At 34.7% G+C, this 19,131-nt stretch overlaps 1 protein-coding gene across 3 annotated transcripts in view; it reads right to left on the bottom strand.

Annotated features, from left to right (window-relative positions):
• The window catches only part of LOC149253542 (diacylglycerol kinase 7-like), a 410,992-nt gene extending 392,367 nt beyond the window's left edge, over positions 1-18,625 (bottom strand). Inside the window, exon 1 of one of the 3 annotated variants that reach the window (XR_016267102.1) lies at positions 17,909-18,625. Coding sequence is in view for 2 of the 3 variants with exons in the window: in XM_089459953.1 (XP_089316079.1) it covers positions 17,909-18,271 (363 nt within the window). In the remaining variant the exon portion in view is untranslated. The remainder of the gene's footprint in view (positions 1-17,908) is intronic. The other 2 variants (XM_089459953.1, XM_089459952.1) reach the window with 2 other exon arrangements.
• Between the last annotated feature and the right edge of the window lie 506 nt (positions 18,626-19,131).

The raw sequence follows: 19,131 nt of genomic DNA, 5'->3' as shown, positions 1-19,131 counted from the left end.
TTATCTCCTCATCCATGACACATTTTTCGAAACTGAAGGAGGTTTTTGTAGTCCATGCTGTCTAGAACAAAAACCTCTCTTGGTTTTTTAAAACACTTCTCCAGCTGTCCAGAATCTATCCTTGAAAAACACGTGTCAAACAAGAAAAATCCGTTCTCTGAATTTTGGGTTTCAAAGAAAGCTTATTATCTCCCAACTGAAAACACTTATGAAGAAAGTGAGATAGGTTATTGTAGCTGGAGAGTTGATGAAGAGAAACCTCCTTCAGAATTCCAAAATACCTTTTCATGTGACCAGAAACTGATCTTGAAAAAGACTGCTAAAACCAGAAGACCAAGCTTGACTTTCAGCAGTTTCGTAGCGCAAGTTTAACCATAAATTCCTCCCACCTCAGAATGAATTTGAAGAAACTGAAAGAGGTTTTTGTAGTTTGGTATGTTAGGAAGAAAATCCTCTTTCAATTTTCAAAATTGAGTTCTCAGCTGCTCAGGACCCCTTCTGGAAGTTGACTAGTAAACGCAGAAAGCAGAGTTTTTTTATGCTGAAACAGGCTTTTTCAGGGATTTCGTAGCACGCTACGAAAACTCCTAGTTTAGTGATTTCATAGCTAGTTTCAAAATTTCTCCAAAATGATGTGAGATATGACTTCTAAACACCTGGTAAGGCTTCTAGAACATGGAATGAGGCTGTGAAACTTTATTTGGAAAAGAGATATGACCTTAAAAGACTTCTAACCTTATGACCTAACCCTTAAAGCATGAAATGACCTAGAGACCCTTTAACACCATGACTAGAAGAAGGGTTTGTAAATGAGAATGACACTAATTGTGATGAGATGACTGAAAACTTATAAGACTATGACTAAAAACAAGGCAACTTTCCAAAGCTTAGAGACAAAGATTTTAGGGTGATAATAGGATCAATCTTCAATTCATCCCCTCCTATAATATGGCTCAAATAAACCAAAGAGGTTTTCCAAAATTCACACTTAGACATCTTCAAATACAACTTCTCTTTTTTCAAGACATCTAAAACTTGTTTCACATGCTTGACATGCTCTTCACGAGTCTTATTGAAAATTAGAATATCATCTAAGTAGACTATGACAAAATCATCAAGGAATGGTCGCAACACATCATTCATAACTCTAATGGATGTTGCAGGTGCATTGCAAAGCCCAAACGACATAACTAACCATTCAAACAAACCTTTTTTTGTCTTGAAAGCAATTTTCCAAATATCATCTTCAACAATCCTTATCTGATGATAACTACTTCTCAAATCTAACTTAGTAAAGTAAACAACTTCCTTTAACTGATCTAAAGGAAGAGGATAATGATTCTTTATCGTGATCTTGTTCAAAACTCGAAAATCCAGTCGCATGTGCCATGTACCATCTTTCTTTGGAACCAAAACAATAGGATACCCACAAGGAGATGTGCTAGACCTAATGACCCCTTTGTCAAGCAGCTCTTGAATTTGCTTCTTGATCTTTGTATTCTCCAAAACTGATATTCTATACATGCCAATATTTTGAAGTGGTGCATCTTGCTGCAAGTGAATCTCATGTTGGATTCCTCTTTTAGGAGGCAACCCTTCAGGTTCCTGAAACATCTTGTCATAAGTGTTAACAACTTCAACTAATTCATGCTTGAGTTTTGAATTGAATCTCGTGAAAGCTTCAGATTCAGCAATATCTTTAGCTTTAATCATCAACAACATAAAATTCTTATTAGCATTTACAAACATTTTCATCTGACCAGCACTTACAAGAGATAAGTTCATCTTCTTGCGATGTCCTCTAACAATATACTTAATTCTGTCTTTAAAAAGATGACATTTTTTCTCATGACGATAGAATATGGCTTTTCAGTCATACAAGTATGGACTCCTTAAAACAATTCCACAAATATCAAGTGGTATAACATCAAGCTCTATCTCATCTATAAAATTAACAGTAATGACAAATTTGAGTTTACATTTTCTTGTCACTTGTAATTTGGCATCATCACATACCCAACCCAAAGGGTAAGGTTTAGGATGAGGTGTAGTTTCTAGATTTAGTTTCTTGACAATTGCTTCAGAGATAAGATTGGCTTGGGATCCACTATCAAACAATGTATCAGCTTTGGTATGTTTTATGAGGACCTTGATATGAAAAAGCTCACTTCTTTCTTTATCATTTTGAGATTCAATAAGCTTACTAGAATAACTGGTACTTGCATTAGAAGCTATACCTTTCATTCCCATGGTTGTGATTTTGGTTTCATCGCCTAAATCATATCCTAGATCTTGTCGAGTTGTAGCAACAGTCTTTTGTTTCCCCTTGTTATTGAACTTCTTTGGTCTCATTTATGGATGTAATTTCCAACAATGGTATTCATCATGGTTTTCTTTTGAACATTGTTTACAGGTATGTTTCTCTCCCTCTTTCTTGACAGTAGCATTCTTTTTGCCTTTGCCTTTAAACTTCCCCTTTCGTTTGTCTCTAGATTTGGAAGGTTTATTGCTAGTCTCCTGAGGAACATCCATGCCTCTTGATTCTAAATGAGTTTCCTGAACACATACTTCATCTAGATTGGTGGGATTAAACATAAGTATAGTATGTCTCAAATAACTATGTAATCCACCTATGTATTTAAGGAGAGTATCTTGTGAAGACAAATCAACACCCAAGATTAAAGCTCTTCTTCTAAATTCTTATGTGTAACTTTGGACACTCTAACCTTTAGCTTGTCTAAAATTTTTCCAATCCATAATTGTTTTTTGCATGTAAGCTAATGGATAAAATTGCCTTCTTAATGCAACTATAAAATCATTCCAAGAAGAGATAATTTTACCACTTTTCTTCAAATCTTCTTGAGTTCTGGCCTCCCACCAGATGAGGGTTGCACTTTCCAAACGAAGAGAAGCAAGTTGGATCTTTGTAACATCATCATCAATCTTTTGAATCCTGCAATAGACTTCAATTTGATGAACCCAATTATCCAACTTTTCAGCATTTACTTCCCCATTGTACATAGGCAATTCAAACTTGACATCAAGCTCCATTAAAGGAGACTTAGTGTGTCCTTTTGGAGATGGAGGAGGAGTAGGTCCATGAGATGAAGGAGGTGAAGAAGGATGTGTGGATGGAGGTGTAGATGGAGTTGAAGGAGGTGGAGTTGGAGGCTTTCTCCCATCACCACCATTACCTTTTGGATGATTTAACTTTCTCCTTGTAGCCTTGTTTCCCTCTTATTGTACAACACTTTTACCATCTCAGACATATCATAGAAAGCCTTTCTAAAAGCTCTCTCATCCTCAAACATTAGCTCTTGTTCTTCTTCATGTGCCATGACTGGTGGAGTTTGTGACCTCCTTGAATCAATTTGAGGGTTTGGTTCTTCAAGCACTCCTTCTCTACTTCTCAATTTAGACCTTGTAATCATTCAAGAAAACAATTGGAAAACATGTCAAACCTTCAAAACAACCATGCTCTAATACCAAACAGATCTGAAATTAAAAATTGAAGGTTTCTTGTAAACTTTTGCAGGCTAGTTTATGTCGTATGGGAAATGGATTGAAATTGCAAAAGCACATAAACTTAGTAAACTTAGTTAAGTTTTGTAGACTTAAACAATGAAAAATAAACAACATGCAACTTAACAAAACAATAATTTGATGATAGAGTTCACCCCTCCTGGGCTATGTCTTCGGGTCTAGCTTCCAATGTTAGCCATTTATATTATATGCTCAAATTTGAAATTACATCAACATACAATGCTTAAATTGCAAAAAATAACACTTTCATTGTGTCCAGAACACCCAAAAACCCCTGCATCGTCTCTTTTTAGGCTCAAAAAGGCTGAAAAATGGCCAAGTTAGGCCTTCTTCCTCATTTCCCTGCAAATTGTTTTGCAAAAATTGACCCTCTGTCAAAACTGGCAACAAATTTTGTCTTTGTCGGCCTTACACAATGACAATTTTGTACAGGTTCGACCACAAATCTATCGATAAAGGTGCAAATTGTAGGACGGTTAAGTGCGCTAATAGGGTCGCGTCCCTATTCCTCCAGGTGCAATGTGACCTGGGGCACAGTGCAGAGGCCACGCACCCGCCGACCCTCCGCTCCTAGTCGCATTACTATTATATGACTTCGGGTTGGGTGCCACGTGCTTTCCCCTCTCACCTTGTCCATTGTTGGTTACCCATTAAACAATAGAATCGGGGTTGGGGGCCAACTCCCTGCCCCTTCCACCACAGTTATGCACCATGCCATATAACTCGGGGTTGGGCCCATTAGTTGAGCCCGTCAACCCAACCCCCCCCACCCCCCAAACTACCAAACTGCTTTATAATAAAAAAAAAAAATTTTCTACTATGTATAATAAGAACCATTGCATGGCCTAGTGGTTAGCTGGGCAGCTTGTGCCAGTGAGGTCGTGGGGTCGAACCCCGTGGAGGTCACTCGGTCCGTAAACCATAATTTTGGTGCCAAAACCAAAGCCACGTGGTGACCTTCCATAGGGCGATGTGGCGGCCTTTCATTGGGCCATGTGGTGGCTTGTGGTTGGCCTAACCACAATCACCACAACCAATAGAAACTCGCCAATTTCCATTGTATGATCATGCCACATGTCGCATCCTGATTGGCTTGTCTGACCACCAGACTACACAGTCACCCTGTTGACATTAGCACCATGTCATCCTACGGTCTACCCAGTCAACCCTGCAAGTTGACTTTTTCGTTGTTTGCCAAAAACTTCAGAACGCGATAACTTTCTCATACGGTGTTAGATTGAGGTGATTCAAGTGTCATTGGAATCAAAATGCTAAGATATATGATTTAGCGCCCGTTTCGTGAGAATTCGAGCACTTTGATTTTTGGGCATATTTTTTATCCCCTGGATCAACATGTGAACAAGTGAGTGTTGATTTTAGATATCCCACCTTCGACTCTCTCCCTAGCTTCTTCCTGCTCCCATAGTTTTCTACCAAGCAAATTATGAATGGCCCAGTGGCTATTTCCTGTGTTCCTTCTCTCATTTGCCTCCATGGCAACAACGAGGTAGTGGATATGCATTAACATGTCCTCATCAAATTGTTCTTCACCCTAACCATACTAGGGAGGGAGAGGTTGGTTCCCACAACCCCTACCATCTCTTCTAACTTGAACCCTTTCCCTCACCATGATAAACAAACCTATGTAATCTTTGCCTCTGATAAGAAACCACTTGAGTCTGACTGCCTCTCCTAACCCCCAACAACTATCACTCGCGGAGCAGAGAAGCTAAGGGAATGAATGTCGAGTTGCACAACAATAACAAAATTCATGTCTCGCTTGATGCATAAATGCCTTGTCCTCGCCTGAACCTCCGTCGTGTGGCTACAATGAATGTGGCCTGTGGTGAGTTCAAAGAATGGTTGGCCCCCATCCATTCCCATTAAGTCCTCATGTAGTGTTGGCATGTAACTACCTCACCTCGATTGTAACGTGATCACCCAGATCCGGGGAGTAATTAAGCATACTTACCAGAAGTTACTACCAACTATTATTTATGCATTTCTTAGCACAAAGATAGATAGTAGTAATGATGAATAAACTTCAGAATGATTAGACTCCAATCTCAAATGATAAAAGTAATCATGAATAACCTTCAGAATGATTAGACTCCAATCTCAAATGATAAAAGTAATCATGAATAAACTTCAAAATGTATTATTATAAAAAATGGGTATATATTCATGTAAATATATATATTTAAATTAGTATTTTCACTAAAATTAGTGGGATTCCTATGTAATTAAGCATACTTACCATGAGTTACTACCCACCATTATTTATGTATTTCTTAGCACAAAAATAAATAGAAGTAATCATGAATAAAATAGATAGAAGTAAAAGGAATAAACTTCAAAATGATAGAAAAAGAGGTGAATGTTTGGACATTTCTATCTAGATTGCCATTACTATAACTTGAGAGATGACTACAAGTTTAGATATTTGAATAATATAAAGAGTTTTAATATAATATTGGGTTTAATATTAATATTAACATATTGTTATATAATATTATTAGGTTTAATATATTATAATATATATCAATGCATTAGGCTAGAGAGCTTTAATATAAGATAATAGTATAATACAAAATATTATATTATTTGTTTTCTTTTATGTGGGAAAAAAAAACTAGTAATATTATTTACATTTGTATATGCCTTTAACATTCCAAAGGCTATTGTAGCCCAAATGGTATCAATTGTTTATATTTATATAAAAATAGATCTTATCATCGCCTTATGATAAATTTTTATAGTTCCTTCCTTTTTTATACATTGTTGATATGATATTGGTGGGGATTATTGAACAACCACAAAAAGTAACCAAAGGGAAGAATCCTAAAATTTCCCATGGGTGTGCATCTAAAATATAGATTCTAATTTCTAAGTTGTTCACATGCATCTTGCATCTAGAATGAGAAAAATAAAATACTGCCCATTTGAGTTTTCATAGCAATAAATAAGCATAAATTCTTGAGATATCTTAATTTAATTATTGCCATAGGTTGAGAAGATGTTTTTGGTGTGGCCATCTTGTTGTTCAATGAGCTTTGCACTACCCTTATCCATTTCTAGTCCACTCTTTGAGAGGTTGTCAATGCATTGATTCATGTCCCTGTAAATGTGATCAAATGTGATATAAGTGAGGTGCATCAGAGTTGTAATAATTCTTTGATATACAAACAATAATGTGTAGTTCCTCAATCGAGATGTGTCATTCATCCAGTCTATAACAACTTTGGAGCCTCCATAGATATGAATGGGGAAGAGGTTCAGATCCTTCGCAACTCTCAAAAGGATGTTCAAAGCGAATGATTGTGCATATTTGTTGGTTGTTGTGCCTATGTTTCCATAAAAAGAGAAGAAATGTGAATTGTTTATGGAGATTTGGCCATCAATTCCTCCTTTTGGCGAGGTGTGTTGAGAAACTTCAATAAAGAATGCCCAATTTATGATCACAATTTCAATGTTGGGAAGCAGTGGAGTTTTGTTGTGAGGGGGAGACACTGCTCCCTGAATACTCAGACTTTGAAGAACAACACAAAGACAAGAATGTCATTGGGCTTTGAAGATAGCATGATTTTGTCATATTATATTAGACATAGTGTTAGAATGTTAAACATATTATTATAATGCATTAGGGGAATTTTGAGTTCTAAAATGGGCCTCCCAAAGAAATTATAAAATAATAGTGGAAATAATAAAATAAGATTAGATTACATCATTAAATTTTAGAGGGAAAAAAGAAAAAACTATTTTTTCACTCGTATTTTCAACTTATTTCCCTATGGGTTTAGTCAAATTTCGAGCGGGAACACTCTCTGGATGCATAATTCGATTATTCATCCAAGGAGTACCCATGTTGCATACTTTCAATGGACCTTGCTATACGAAAAATGATAAATACATGAAAAAAGTGATTACAAACACATTTTTTCATGCATTTCTCATTTTTGTGTAGTAGTGACCATCGAAAGTATGCAACATGGATACTCCTTGGATGAAGAATTAAATTTTGCATCCAATGAATACTCTCGCTCGAAATTTGAGTAAAACCTTAAGGAGATAAGTTGAAAATACAAATTGAAAAAGTAGTTTTATTATTTTTTAACCTTTTTACTTTTTTACTCCAAAAATGGTGAATCATCCCCCATGGTTGACATCATCATCTTGAATCCTATTGGTTCTTATAAAGTTTATTTTGGTTGTACATTTTTGTAGGAGGCCCATTTTAGACCTTAAAAGTTCTCTAATGGTTTAAAATAAAATATTATATAATATTTAACATAATAATATATAATTTATGTTTAACATTATATGATGTTATATAATATTGAACATTATTAATCATAAAGAAAGAAGAAGTAAGTCTTTACAAAGGTAAAAGAAGCTCGATTTAAAAATCTTTCAAATTCTCAAAATTAGAAAGATAAGATATTAAATATTATTGAAATTTCACTAAATTAAAGGAGTAAAGAGATATATAAGGTATTAGCTCAAGTTTAGATTAGATATATATTACTAAAATAGATGCATCGACTTCAGTATAGATGTTGAATTAAATCTTATTTGATTGATTGAACTCAATGCATTGATTTCAGTGTCGATGTTGATTTCTAATCATATTTTATTAATTGCACTTGATACATTAATTTCAGCATAAATGTTGACTTTTAATCCTATTTGATTGTTTGCACTAGATGCATTGATTTCAGTGTAGATGTTAAATTACAATCTAATGTAACTAGATGAATAATGTGTATTGCTTTCACAGTAATTAGATTAATAGTGTGCATTGACTTTTGTGTTACAATACTCATAAACCTAGATTCATATTAAATTAAAATGAAAACCAAAGAGTCTAGATCCATCTTAGTCATTAGTCTAGATCCATCTTATATAGAAATGAACAAACAATGTATCAACAAAATAAGACATAAGAAATGGAACTCAATGGGGAGTGTCAATAACAAAGGGAGAAGGATATCAACAAAGATAATCACAACAAATGGCAACTGAACAACGACAATAACAAATTAAAGAGAATATCAAACAATTAAACAACAAAAAGCATATCCAAGAAAATATCAAGGATCATATTGACAAAGAGGGGCACAACAAATGACAATTGAATAGTGTCAAGAGTAAAGAATACAAAAAAAAAAATGCACAATAAAGAGGAAATCGACCAAAAAAAGGCAAAGGGAATGACAATTGAAAAGCCTGAAAAATAGAGGAAACAAAAATATGAATAACAAAGAGCATATCAATAAAAAAAACAATATTCAACCAACTTATGCACAGTACAAGATGCAAAAGAAAAATCCTATGAAAAAAAGATGTTTAAAAGATATCTATGCCCAAGCTCAACCTAAAATCATTTTTTTAATATAAATACATGCCTAATGTACATGAGATGTAGAAGATAAGGAACTTATCAGATTAATCCTAGACATATTTAACATGTTTAAAATGATTAGATTAATCATATGTTAGATAAATTTTGTGTGGTTGTGTACCACTCAAACCAGTCTACATCCATTTTAACTCTGGATCTATCAAGCGCCGAGAGAGATAAAATCTTTCGAGGTGCAAACATTTCCTCAAGTTTTGCACTCAAAAAAGAGGTTTTCACCTCGAGAGATTTGATCCCTCTCAACACTTGATAGATCCATAGTTTAGATGGATCTAGGCTAATTATTATTATTAATTATAAAAACAATCAATATACGAGTTGAACATATTACATTTTTTGAAATAATTCTTTCGAATTAATCACACCAACAATTTCGAGTCGACGTTTCAAACCAATCAATGTGGTTCATCATTCTCGAAGAATTATTTCAAAACATTATGAATCACATAAGCTTGAACTCATACATATATACATTTTAAAAAACAAAACAGACAACAAAATTCTTAACCATGCAGATTCACCCTCACTTTGCCATGAATATTCTTAATCTGTAAATAAGCTTTGTTACAATATCACAAGCCAATAAATATGCCATAACTCATGTTCATATGACATATTTATTTGATTAAACATATTAATTAAAAGAGCATAAGGGCATAACTACTTTTGAGATAAAACTCATTTTTTTTATCTGTGATTACTATTAAGAATATTCTGGAATAATTTGTGGAGCTTAAATCTACCTAATAATTATTGATAATTAAATTAAACTTATAGAAGCTTTATTCCAAAATATACACCTATCCTCTAAAAATAGACACACTTATTGGTGTAATTAAATAAAACCATGTTTCACAACACAATCCATGAGACTCAAAAAATTTCCACAACATAAAATAAGTGTTCCTTGCCACTAAAGTTAGAAATTATGTTGTGGTAAAAATTACAGGAAAAATTATAACCTGGAATGGTCAATGCTAAATTAATAATGGTCAAGAGGCAAATCGAATCCTATAGTTTGGCTTTTGTAGGAACTAATGAATTGATATATGAAGTGGATAAATTAATTGTTTTCTCACACACAAGGACTTGCATAATCTTTATTGGGTCACAACCACTAGTAAGTCTACACATTTATAGTTTTAATCCTACATAAAGAAAACATAAATAATGGTGAGAAGTAACTCTAGGTAAGTATATTTATCTCCATTTTATTCTTATCCATTTTTTATGTGAAAACTTGCTTAAATTATGGTGGGAAGTAACTGCAGATAGATATGGTATTTACCTCACTATGAGTTATTTTCAAGAATTTTATTTTTTATGGTTCCTACAAAGCTTGCGAATAGAAAACCACTACACAAATATCTATAAATCACGCATGAAAATTGCAACCATATCCATAAATTATGGCATAAAATATGTGAGACAGTTATCGACATGGCATTATAGTGTGCAGAGATTACACTTAGAACTTTAACTTATGGTCCAATCAAATGTTTGAAAAATATTTTCTTAATTTTTTTTCAATGTTAAACATTATAAGTTACATTGGTCAATGCTAATTAATAGTGGTCAACAAGCTAATGGATTGCTAGAGTCATAGCTTGGGGTACTAATAAGGCTCACAATCATATACCACATCATCCAGGACTAAAAATGTCCACCCAAATATTTATGAACTGAATAAAATTAGCTTAAACATCATCTAGAATTTTAAACAATGATTATTTTGGATTACAAACCATCCACTTCACCATCCCAATCACTAGTCTTTGATATTTATCCCAATTGTTTATTGTGTGCTTGCTTTAAGAAACTATATGTGATTTGATATATTCCCTAACACATTATGGAACATGATTTCATGAAACTACATTTAAATTTTAATGCTTTGTACATAGTGCAACAAAGAGTCGAGTTCATGTTTTCTATTATGCACTCCATCCCTAAGATGACCAACTTAGAATCACTAATTTCCTACAACTCTCTTAGCTATGTTTCCAATGCTAGAGATATAAGCATTGCCATTACCCAAATCTCTATTTCATTGTTTGTTTTATCCCCCTAATGACATTGAAAGTGTGTCCACTTAGACATTGATGTCTACAAATGTTCCACTCTCTCAAATATTTGGACATGTGATGCTCCATTAAAGAAACCATAAGTATTCAACTTATCTATTTCCAATTAATGAGTTTTCCTTGGAACTTTCCTCTTTTTTATGTCCATAGGCTATGTGGGCCCTTTGGATTTTGTAAAACACTTTTAAATTCCAAAGCCTTTTGAAAAATAGCAACATCTTGTAACTAGCCAATTGCGCAAAGCAGGAACACTAGGGGAGCTTGATGTTCTTTACTTGTCTCTTTGTCTTCCAATTCCAACTGATACCAAGCACCGCTCCTTCTAGTGAGCTTCCTAAATGTTGTCCACACCTCTTTGGAAAAAGAGTATGTCAAAAAAGGGAGTTATATATAATATCTTCATAATCTTCACACAATGCATAAGCCATTTTACAATCCCTTATGCAGGTTGTCCCATGTGAGTATTTTGTTAATTATATACAATTATAGAAAATTCTCATTTCATAGGGGGGATTTAGTTAATTCCAATTTTCCACTCCTTACGTGTTATTTAATATGGTCATCTTATACCTAATGTTTACATTATAGGTTCCTCTAGCTTTGTTAAAGGCGTAAACCATCAAAGATCATTCACATTATCTCTTATTGTTGATGTATTGAAGGTTAATCTACAACTCTCCCAATCTATAGCCCATATTTTTTCTAAATCCAAATATCTCCAATGTTTTCTATCCTACTAACCAAAAGCCTTGCTCCACTCTATCATATGCATCTTATAAAATATATATGTCTATGTTATGCCATTAGTTAATTTATCGCCTAAAACAATCTTGGAGCTTCACTCTCTCCAATCCACGGGTCTATGCCTATTATGACCCTTTTTCATCTCTTATCAATGATCACAGATTCTCCCCAATGATAATATATGATTCTATCATTGCTTTCCAACATATACACCCTCCACTAGTATTTTTAATAGACAATTTGATCCATCCTTCTATGACTAATGGGTGTATGTATTTGGCCTTCATTAAATCTTACCATGACCCCTCCACTATCAACATACTCCATTCTCCTTTCAGAACAAAAGTGTTAGAGAATTTGGTTGAGCCCTTCAATCTCCAACCCCTTTCTCACTTTGGTTTTGACACTCTTCACCATCTAGCCAAAGGAATGAATTTTTGTCTTTCAGATATCTAAAACACTTCTCTATGTTTACCAAATGGTTGTCATCATCTTCCAATATACAAAGGAGCTTCAATAACAATTTTATAAGGGTTAGCCTTTCCCCCAAGGACTACCATCTATTGTACCGTGCATCTATTTTCCTTTCTACTCTTTTAAGGATCCACATCTAGTGCTTTATTAAGTAATCATTTGCTTTGATGTGGATCTCTAAGTATTTCATACACTCAATAAATTGTTTTGATTGAAAGAGGGAAATGATTTTCATGGTTAAGATTTGTGATTCATCCCATCTATTAACAAAGGTTGACTTTTAAAAGTTAATTTGCTTCCCTAAAGTCAAGTGAAATGTTTGTGGTACCCTTTGTAGAGTCTCAACTTCCTATAGGGAACCAATTTCAAAGAATAATATGTCATCAACAAACAACAAGCGAGTAATGGCCATGTCTCTTGTTGCTTTGACTCTTTTTAGAAGCTGTTTTAATTTTAAGCTTTTAAAAACTTTCTTATCCCCCTAGTAACCACTAGAAACTATAAAAGCCATAGAGGACAACCCTTCCTTAAGCGATAGATGAGAATTTGAAAAATCTTGTCGGTGTTCTAGTAATTAGAACAAAATAAGATATTGTTGGGTAACACTTCTCAATCCAAAGAACCACTAAAACACTACATCCAATATGTAAAATGAATAAGCTCAGACAGGTCCAATGTACCATGTCATATGCCTTCAATATATTTGGTTTAATAAAAGAGGTCATAGGCACTTCTTTTTATATTTTGTTGGGCTCTTCAACCACTTCCATCATGTCAAGTATCAATGTTCCCTTTAGGAACCCAAATTACTCCCTCTATGGCCTCTAAAAGGATTGGCGTCATTATCCTTCATATTACCTTGGCTTTAATCCTATAGATGTTACATGGCAAGATTATATCCTCTCTCTTGGGGTTATTAGCTATGATTATTAGTTGAATGACACCCCAAAAACTTCATTTTTTATCGACTCCTTAATTGGCTAAAAAAAATTCCATTATTTCGGGACCCTTTAAGCACACCAACAAGATCCTTCTATAGCACAACCTTAAAAATCCTAAATAATTGGCTAGTGTTTAGCCCCTAATACCTTATCCAACTCTTTTCCTCATCCACAAGGGGGCATTAAAATCATGTTGTATTCCTAGTTCATCGTTCTATTAAATTTTGATCGAATGTTTAATATGTCTTTAATGTTTATCTTCTTTAGATCTACATATATATCATGGCAATGTGATAAAACTGCCTTTGCTATGACTTCATGATCCATGTGAATAATGACATTTGCATCTTTTATCTCACCTATAATGTTATCGACATTTCTTTCTTGTACATATCAATGGAAGAATTTGGTATTATTGTCTGCTTCACCCAAACATATAACCCTACTTTTATGTCACCATAATGCTTCCTCCCCATGTCAACAATCCTAGTCTCTCTTTTTCCATATTTTCCATCTCCTTTTTCATGTCCTATATTATTCTTCATTTCACTATTTGGTCATTTAGGTGCTCCAATTTGTTCTTTGGTTCTTCTAGCCTTGCTTTTGATTGCTTGTTGAGCCAAGAAGCTCACTCTACAACCTAATATGAGGGCGATGTGTAATTTTGTCCATGCTCAACGTGGAATTGACATGTGTCCCTCATAAAATAAAAATAAAATATTCTCTAAAAAAACAAAAATGAATATTCTATGCATGTTGAATTTGTCCATATGACATAATATAATTTCAGGTGAAGTAATTAGAAGTAAAAAAAATGTGTAAGATGTTTGAATCCTATACTTTTCAAAAATGTTTCAAATGTTATGTAAAATATTTTAATGTCAATTATGTATTTTTTTCAAAAGATCCATGCTTAAAATAGATCTATATTAGTTTTTATTGTAAGCCCGTTCCTTATATAGATTTTTGAAATTCATCAAATTTCCTAAAACCCTTTCATAGCACAATCCCCTAAGCTTAGATCAATGAACTTCCATTTTCAAATTGTCATTTCTCTATACATTACCTTCAAACCAATGGGAATTGAATTTGTTGGTGATTTTCCATTTCACCTTGCATTTAAAAAAAAGGGAAAAATGGCCTAAAAATCCATCTATTCTAACCTATTATCTAAATCTCCCTGATTTTCTCAATAAATCTTCTTTTCAACCACAAATCATATAAGAATCCAGCATAAATTTTAAACATAAACAAAATTATATCATCATCTAAAATTTATATCAATGCAGTATGTCTGTCGTTCAAGTTTCGTTTTTGTGCCAAGGATAGATCTCTGCCTGCTTTAATTTGGATGCTATGGGAACATGTGGTTTCTTTTTGTATTTTGCCATATCTGTAGCACATTTTGGCAATGCTGATGCTAACGGTTTTCATCTTGTGATCCTATGTGAATGTTTTTATTGTAAGCTATTTGTCTTCTTATATCAATGTGGTATCATGAGATCTAACAGCCTCAATATAATATCGCTTTTCTTTCTAAAAAACAATGCCCTTAAACATAAATATCATGATCTAAAATCTATCATAATAAAACAATACCATTAAAAGCTTTTTCCTCATTAAACAAATCCATATCATCAAAGATCAACAACATTTAAGAATGGATGGGAACTAACTTTCCCGGATACTACGCCCCTTAGTAATATGATTTGAATTAGAGACCATGAATGGAAGAAAAGGTCAAACACTATCAGTTTATAATTGGAATCCAATTCTAGTACTTGCAATTCTAACCCTACCCGTGTCAAAAGTTAGAAGGGAAGTTGTGGCTAAACAAGGTAAAAGTCATCCAGGCTCGGGTCACAAGCCTGCGCTATTATAAAGCAAATACAATAAGTATTGAGCCTTCGTTAGTTATGGTATTATGGTATTATGTCCGGCTTGCTTACAATTCCAGTTTGACAATGAACTGATTGAACTTGGCTTCTAGAGATATTAGTTACAATTACAATTTCACAATAAACTGATTATGAAAGATGTATTTAGTACTATCATTTATATTATATAAAAGTATGGCTTTTCTTCTTAAACTTATATTATATAAAAGTATGGCTTTTCTTCTTAAACTTCAAATTCGAAGATCATATATTTTTTTACTTTGCAATTAAACTGAATATGTGAAAAAAAATCCTTATCTGGCACACAAATATCGTACATAAATTTAATATCAATACCATACATGTATTAATATTGTATGAAATTAATATATGACGAAATAGAATAATGATTATTATTTATTTTCATTTTAAAAATTTGTGAACGAATCCTTGACCTGATTCTAAACCAAAATGATCCCGGATGCGTTCTGGCAAAACAAGGCCCTGGCATGTAAGATTTAAAAAATTGTGAGCAATATGCTCTCAGCTTTATTCCAAAGTCAAAGTGACCGGCAAAGTCAAAATGACAGGGAAAGTAGGAATTTCAAATCTGAATTTAAAAAATTGTGAGCAATAGGCTCTCAGCTTTATTCCAAAATCAAAATGACAGGGAAAAGTAGGAATTTCAAATCTGAATCACCGTCAATTTCTGAAACCCTTCTAATATTCGTTTTAATCATTTTTAACCCAAAAAAAGTGAAGGACAAATCGCACTGTCACAATTGCCATCGAATTCCAACCAAAGACACACTGTAACAATGTCCATCAAATTCCATCCCAAGGCACAGGTGCTTGTGAAAAAGCCGTGAATGATCCAGGATGTGTTCGGGCACAAGGGCCTGGCGTTATGTAAGATTTTAAAAATTGTGAGTATTCCCTGAGCTTTATCCAAAGGCAGAGGTGCCTGTGAGTGGGGCATTTTTATCTCGATTACCGATTCCCGAATGCAATCCGACGGACATGGCCTGGTTAAATTTTTAACTGCGTCTGTCCGATTGCCAAATATTTGAGGAATAGACATAAGCTCAGGGGTGTGGCTCAGGGTGTGGTGGGTAAGCCGTGAATAATCTTAAATGTCTTCAGACAAACAAGGCCCTGATGTCATCAATTTTTAAAAAATTGTGAGCAACATGTCCTGAGCTTTATTCTCAAGGCATACAGGTGTGTGTGAGTAAGCCGTGCACAATCCTGGATGCCTTCGGGCAAAAAGGCCCTGGCGTTACATAAAATTTAAAAAATTGTGAACAATGTGCCCTGAGCTTTATTCCAAAGGCACAGGTACATGTAGGTAACCGGTGAATAATCCTAGATGCCTCGGGGCAAGCAAGACCCTGTCGTCAGGTAAGATTTAAAAATTTATGAGCAACATGCCCTGAGCTTTATTCTAAAGGCACATGTGCGTGTGAGTAAGCTGTGAACAATACTGATGCCTTCGGGCACACAAGGCTCTGACGTCACGTAAGATTTTAAAAGTTATGAGCAAAATGCCCCGAGCTTTATTCCAAAGGCACAGGTGCGTTTGAGTAAGCCGTATGTGCCGTGAGTAATCCTGGATGCCTTTGGGCAAACAAGACCCGTCACGTCAGATTTAAAGAATTGTGAACAATATACCCTGAGGTTTTACTCTAAAAGAACAAGTGTGTGTGAATAATCCAGATTGCTTTCGGGTAAACAAGCACGGGATCAGTATGTTATTCATTCGAATGGATCTGCCTGAACGGGCTTTACCAGGGGGCATTATGCTACAGCAAGTTAAATAGCCTATCTTCCCCTTTTAGAATTGCGTTTTAACAGGAACACATTGTTAGCATTAAAAGCACGTAAAGCAGACTTAATTTATTTAATCTAATCAACCGGCAATTAAATTAATCCCACCGATTTCTCTCGTCTATCTATCTCGACCACTTGGTATTCTGCTGTCTCCCAAAATATTTGAAACTTACATGATATTTTAAAAAGATGAACCGCAACCAAAATTTAACCTAGGTATAAATGGACTACAGTCTGCAGCTTTAATGTTCTTCATGAGCCTCTGAAGAACATTAAAGCTTTCATTTCTTCTGAAAAAACATTAAAGCTTTCAAATAATTCATCAAAACTGATCCGTTCTTGGTTAACTCCCAAAGAACAAAAAGGCAGATAGATTTGCTATTGGTTAATTCCTGCAACCGCATCTTTGACTTCTAGGTTTTTTTAATGGGTTTAACGGTCGTTCTCGGCTAGCTTAGTACTAACAACAGAAAAAGCAGATTGATTTGTTCTTTGCTAATTAACTGCAACAGCATTATTGACTTATAAAACTTTGACAAATAAATATGTTTACAGTCGTTCTCGGCTAACTAACTCCTGAAGAACCAGAAAGGAGATTGTTTAGTCCCAGGATTTACTCATAAAATCTTGACAAATAATAAGCTTTAACAGTTGCTGAAGTAACCTTATTTTGGCTTAAATGGTTGACGTTTGGGCAATTAAATTAAGCCGGCGGATCTGTAAACAAATATAACGTAATCGACCGGCAATTAAATTCAGCCCGCGGATTCCTATAGTGTATATTCTCTAGAATGTATTGTATTGTGCCGTGCAGCAAAATCTCTTATGATCAAATAATATTTTTGGAAAGATCAAGTGCAATCCAGTTTTAGAAAAATAAAGCTAAGTATTAAAGTGAATATATAAATGCGCTATGATCTACACAGAAATTGCGTAAAAAACCATAAGCAACACAACAGCATAAAAATTAAAAGAAAATTCAAAAACAAAATGGACCTGTTCTTGGCTGATTAAATCCTGAAGCCGATTCCTAAGCTTTGGTCCCAGTCTACCGCCACTCTTTGAATTGATAAAGACTACAACCGGAGCCTCCGGTGAATTTTCTTCTCCAGTCCCTTTATGACGCCTTTCTTCGTACACAAATCCTTTTGAGCGAACGGCATCGGCCATGGCATTTCTCAAATACTCAGGAATCACAGTGTGCCTCCGTAATTCTTCTGTGTTTATGCTCCGCCCCTGCAGACAAAGACCTCCAGGAGGCTCCATTAAGGTAGATTTGACCGCCGTGTGGGCGAGCTTGGCATTTTGCTTGCCGTTAACATGCGAAGAAGCAGAAGCTCCTGCCTGTGATTCTTCCATGGCACTAACAACCCTATAGCGGCGTTTCAGAGGATCAACGTAAGGTTAGTGTGAGAAAGGACAGTGCATAAAGGTGAACGGAATGTCAAGGATCTTCGGCATAGATTGTCTGTATGGTTGGGAGTCTGCCATGGGTAGTATAGGTACCCAGAGACTACAAATGCTTCCACCAACTTTCGCGAATGGAAATAAATTTTGTGGGGTCTTGATTTTATGAGGATCGTCTGTCTGTGACGAGGCCGTCTGTTTGAAGGTATCAAACGGGCAGGTCCGCGCAATTTGGCAGAGAGTTTTTTCGCTGATAAAAGGGTGTGTGAGTTACAAGTTATCGATGGGAAACCTAGCCGCTGGAGGTCCGAGAAGATACAGCGTGTAATTAGTAAGACTCTAGAGAAGCATGGATTTTAAGAAACGCGGTATTTAATTACGTAGGTATGGCCGCTCCTTTCAATGGTGTCTAGTAAGTAAATAAAGACAAAATGTACAAATATGTTCAATAAATAGGTTCTCTGTATTAGCCCAGAGTAGTTTTAGTTTTCACATCATAAAAAATTCGTTTAACGTCAACACATTCCACTATTAAAAAATTCCATGGTTAATCGTGTTACCGACCTTCTTTTTTATGTCGGAACTTCGTAAATCGACCAGTTAATTTTTTATTAGTTATGCGACCAGTTAATTTTTTATTAGTTATTTTTAATTTTTCAGCATGTTCAACAAAATCTCTCACGGGGCAGAACTCTTTGATGCCAGAAAATTGTAATACCTTCAAAATAACGCTAGAGAGGCTCTTTGAGGAGGAGAAAATTACAATTCACAGCCTTCATAGTCATGAATTAACACATTTAATTCAATGCGCA

This window comes from Pinus tabuliformis, chromosome 7, assembly GCF_031772625.1.
Source record: "Pinus tabuliformis cultivar Carrire ecotype Pingquan chromosome 7, CPIR1, whole genome shotgun sequence".
NCBI lineage: Eukaryota > Viridiplantae > Streptophyta > Pinopsida > Pinales > Pinaceae > Pinus > Pinus tabuliformis.
The sequence above is the reverse complement of the archived record's forward strand: the minus strand, read 5'-3'. Positions and strand labels throughout refer to the sequence as shown.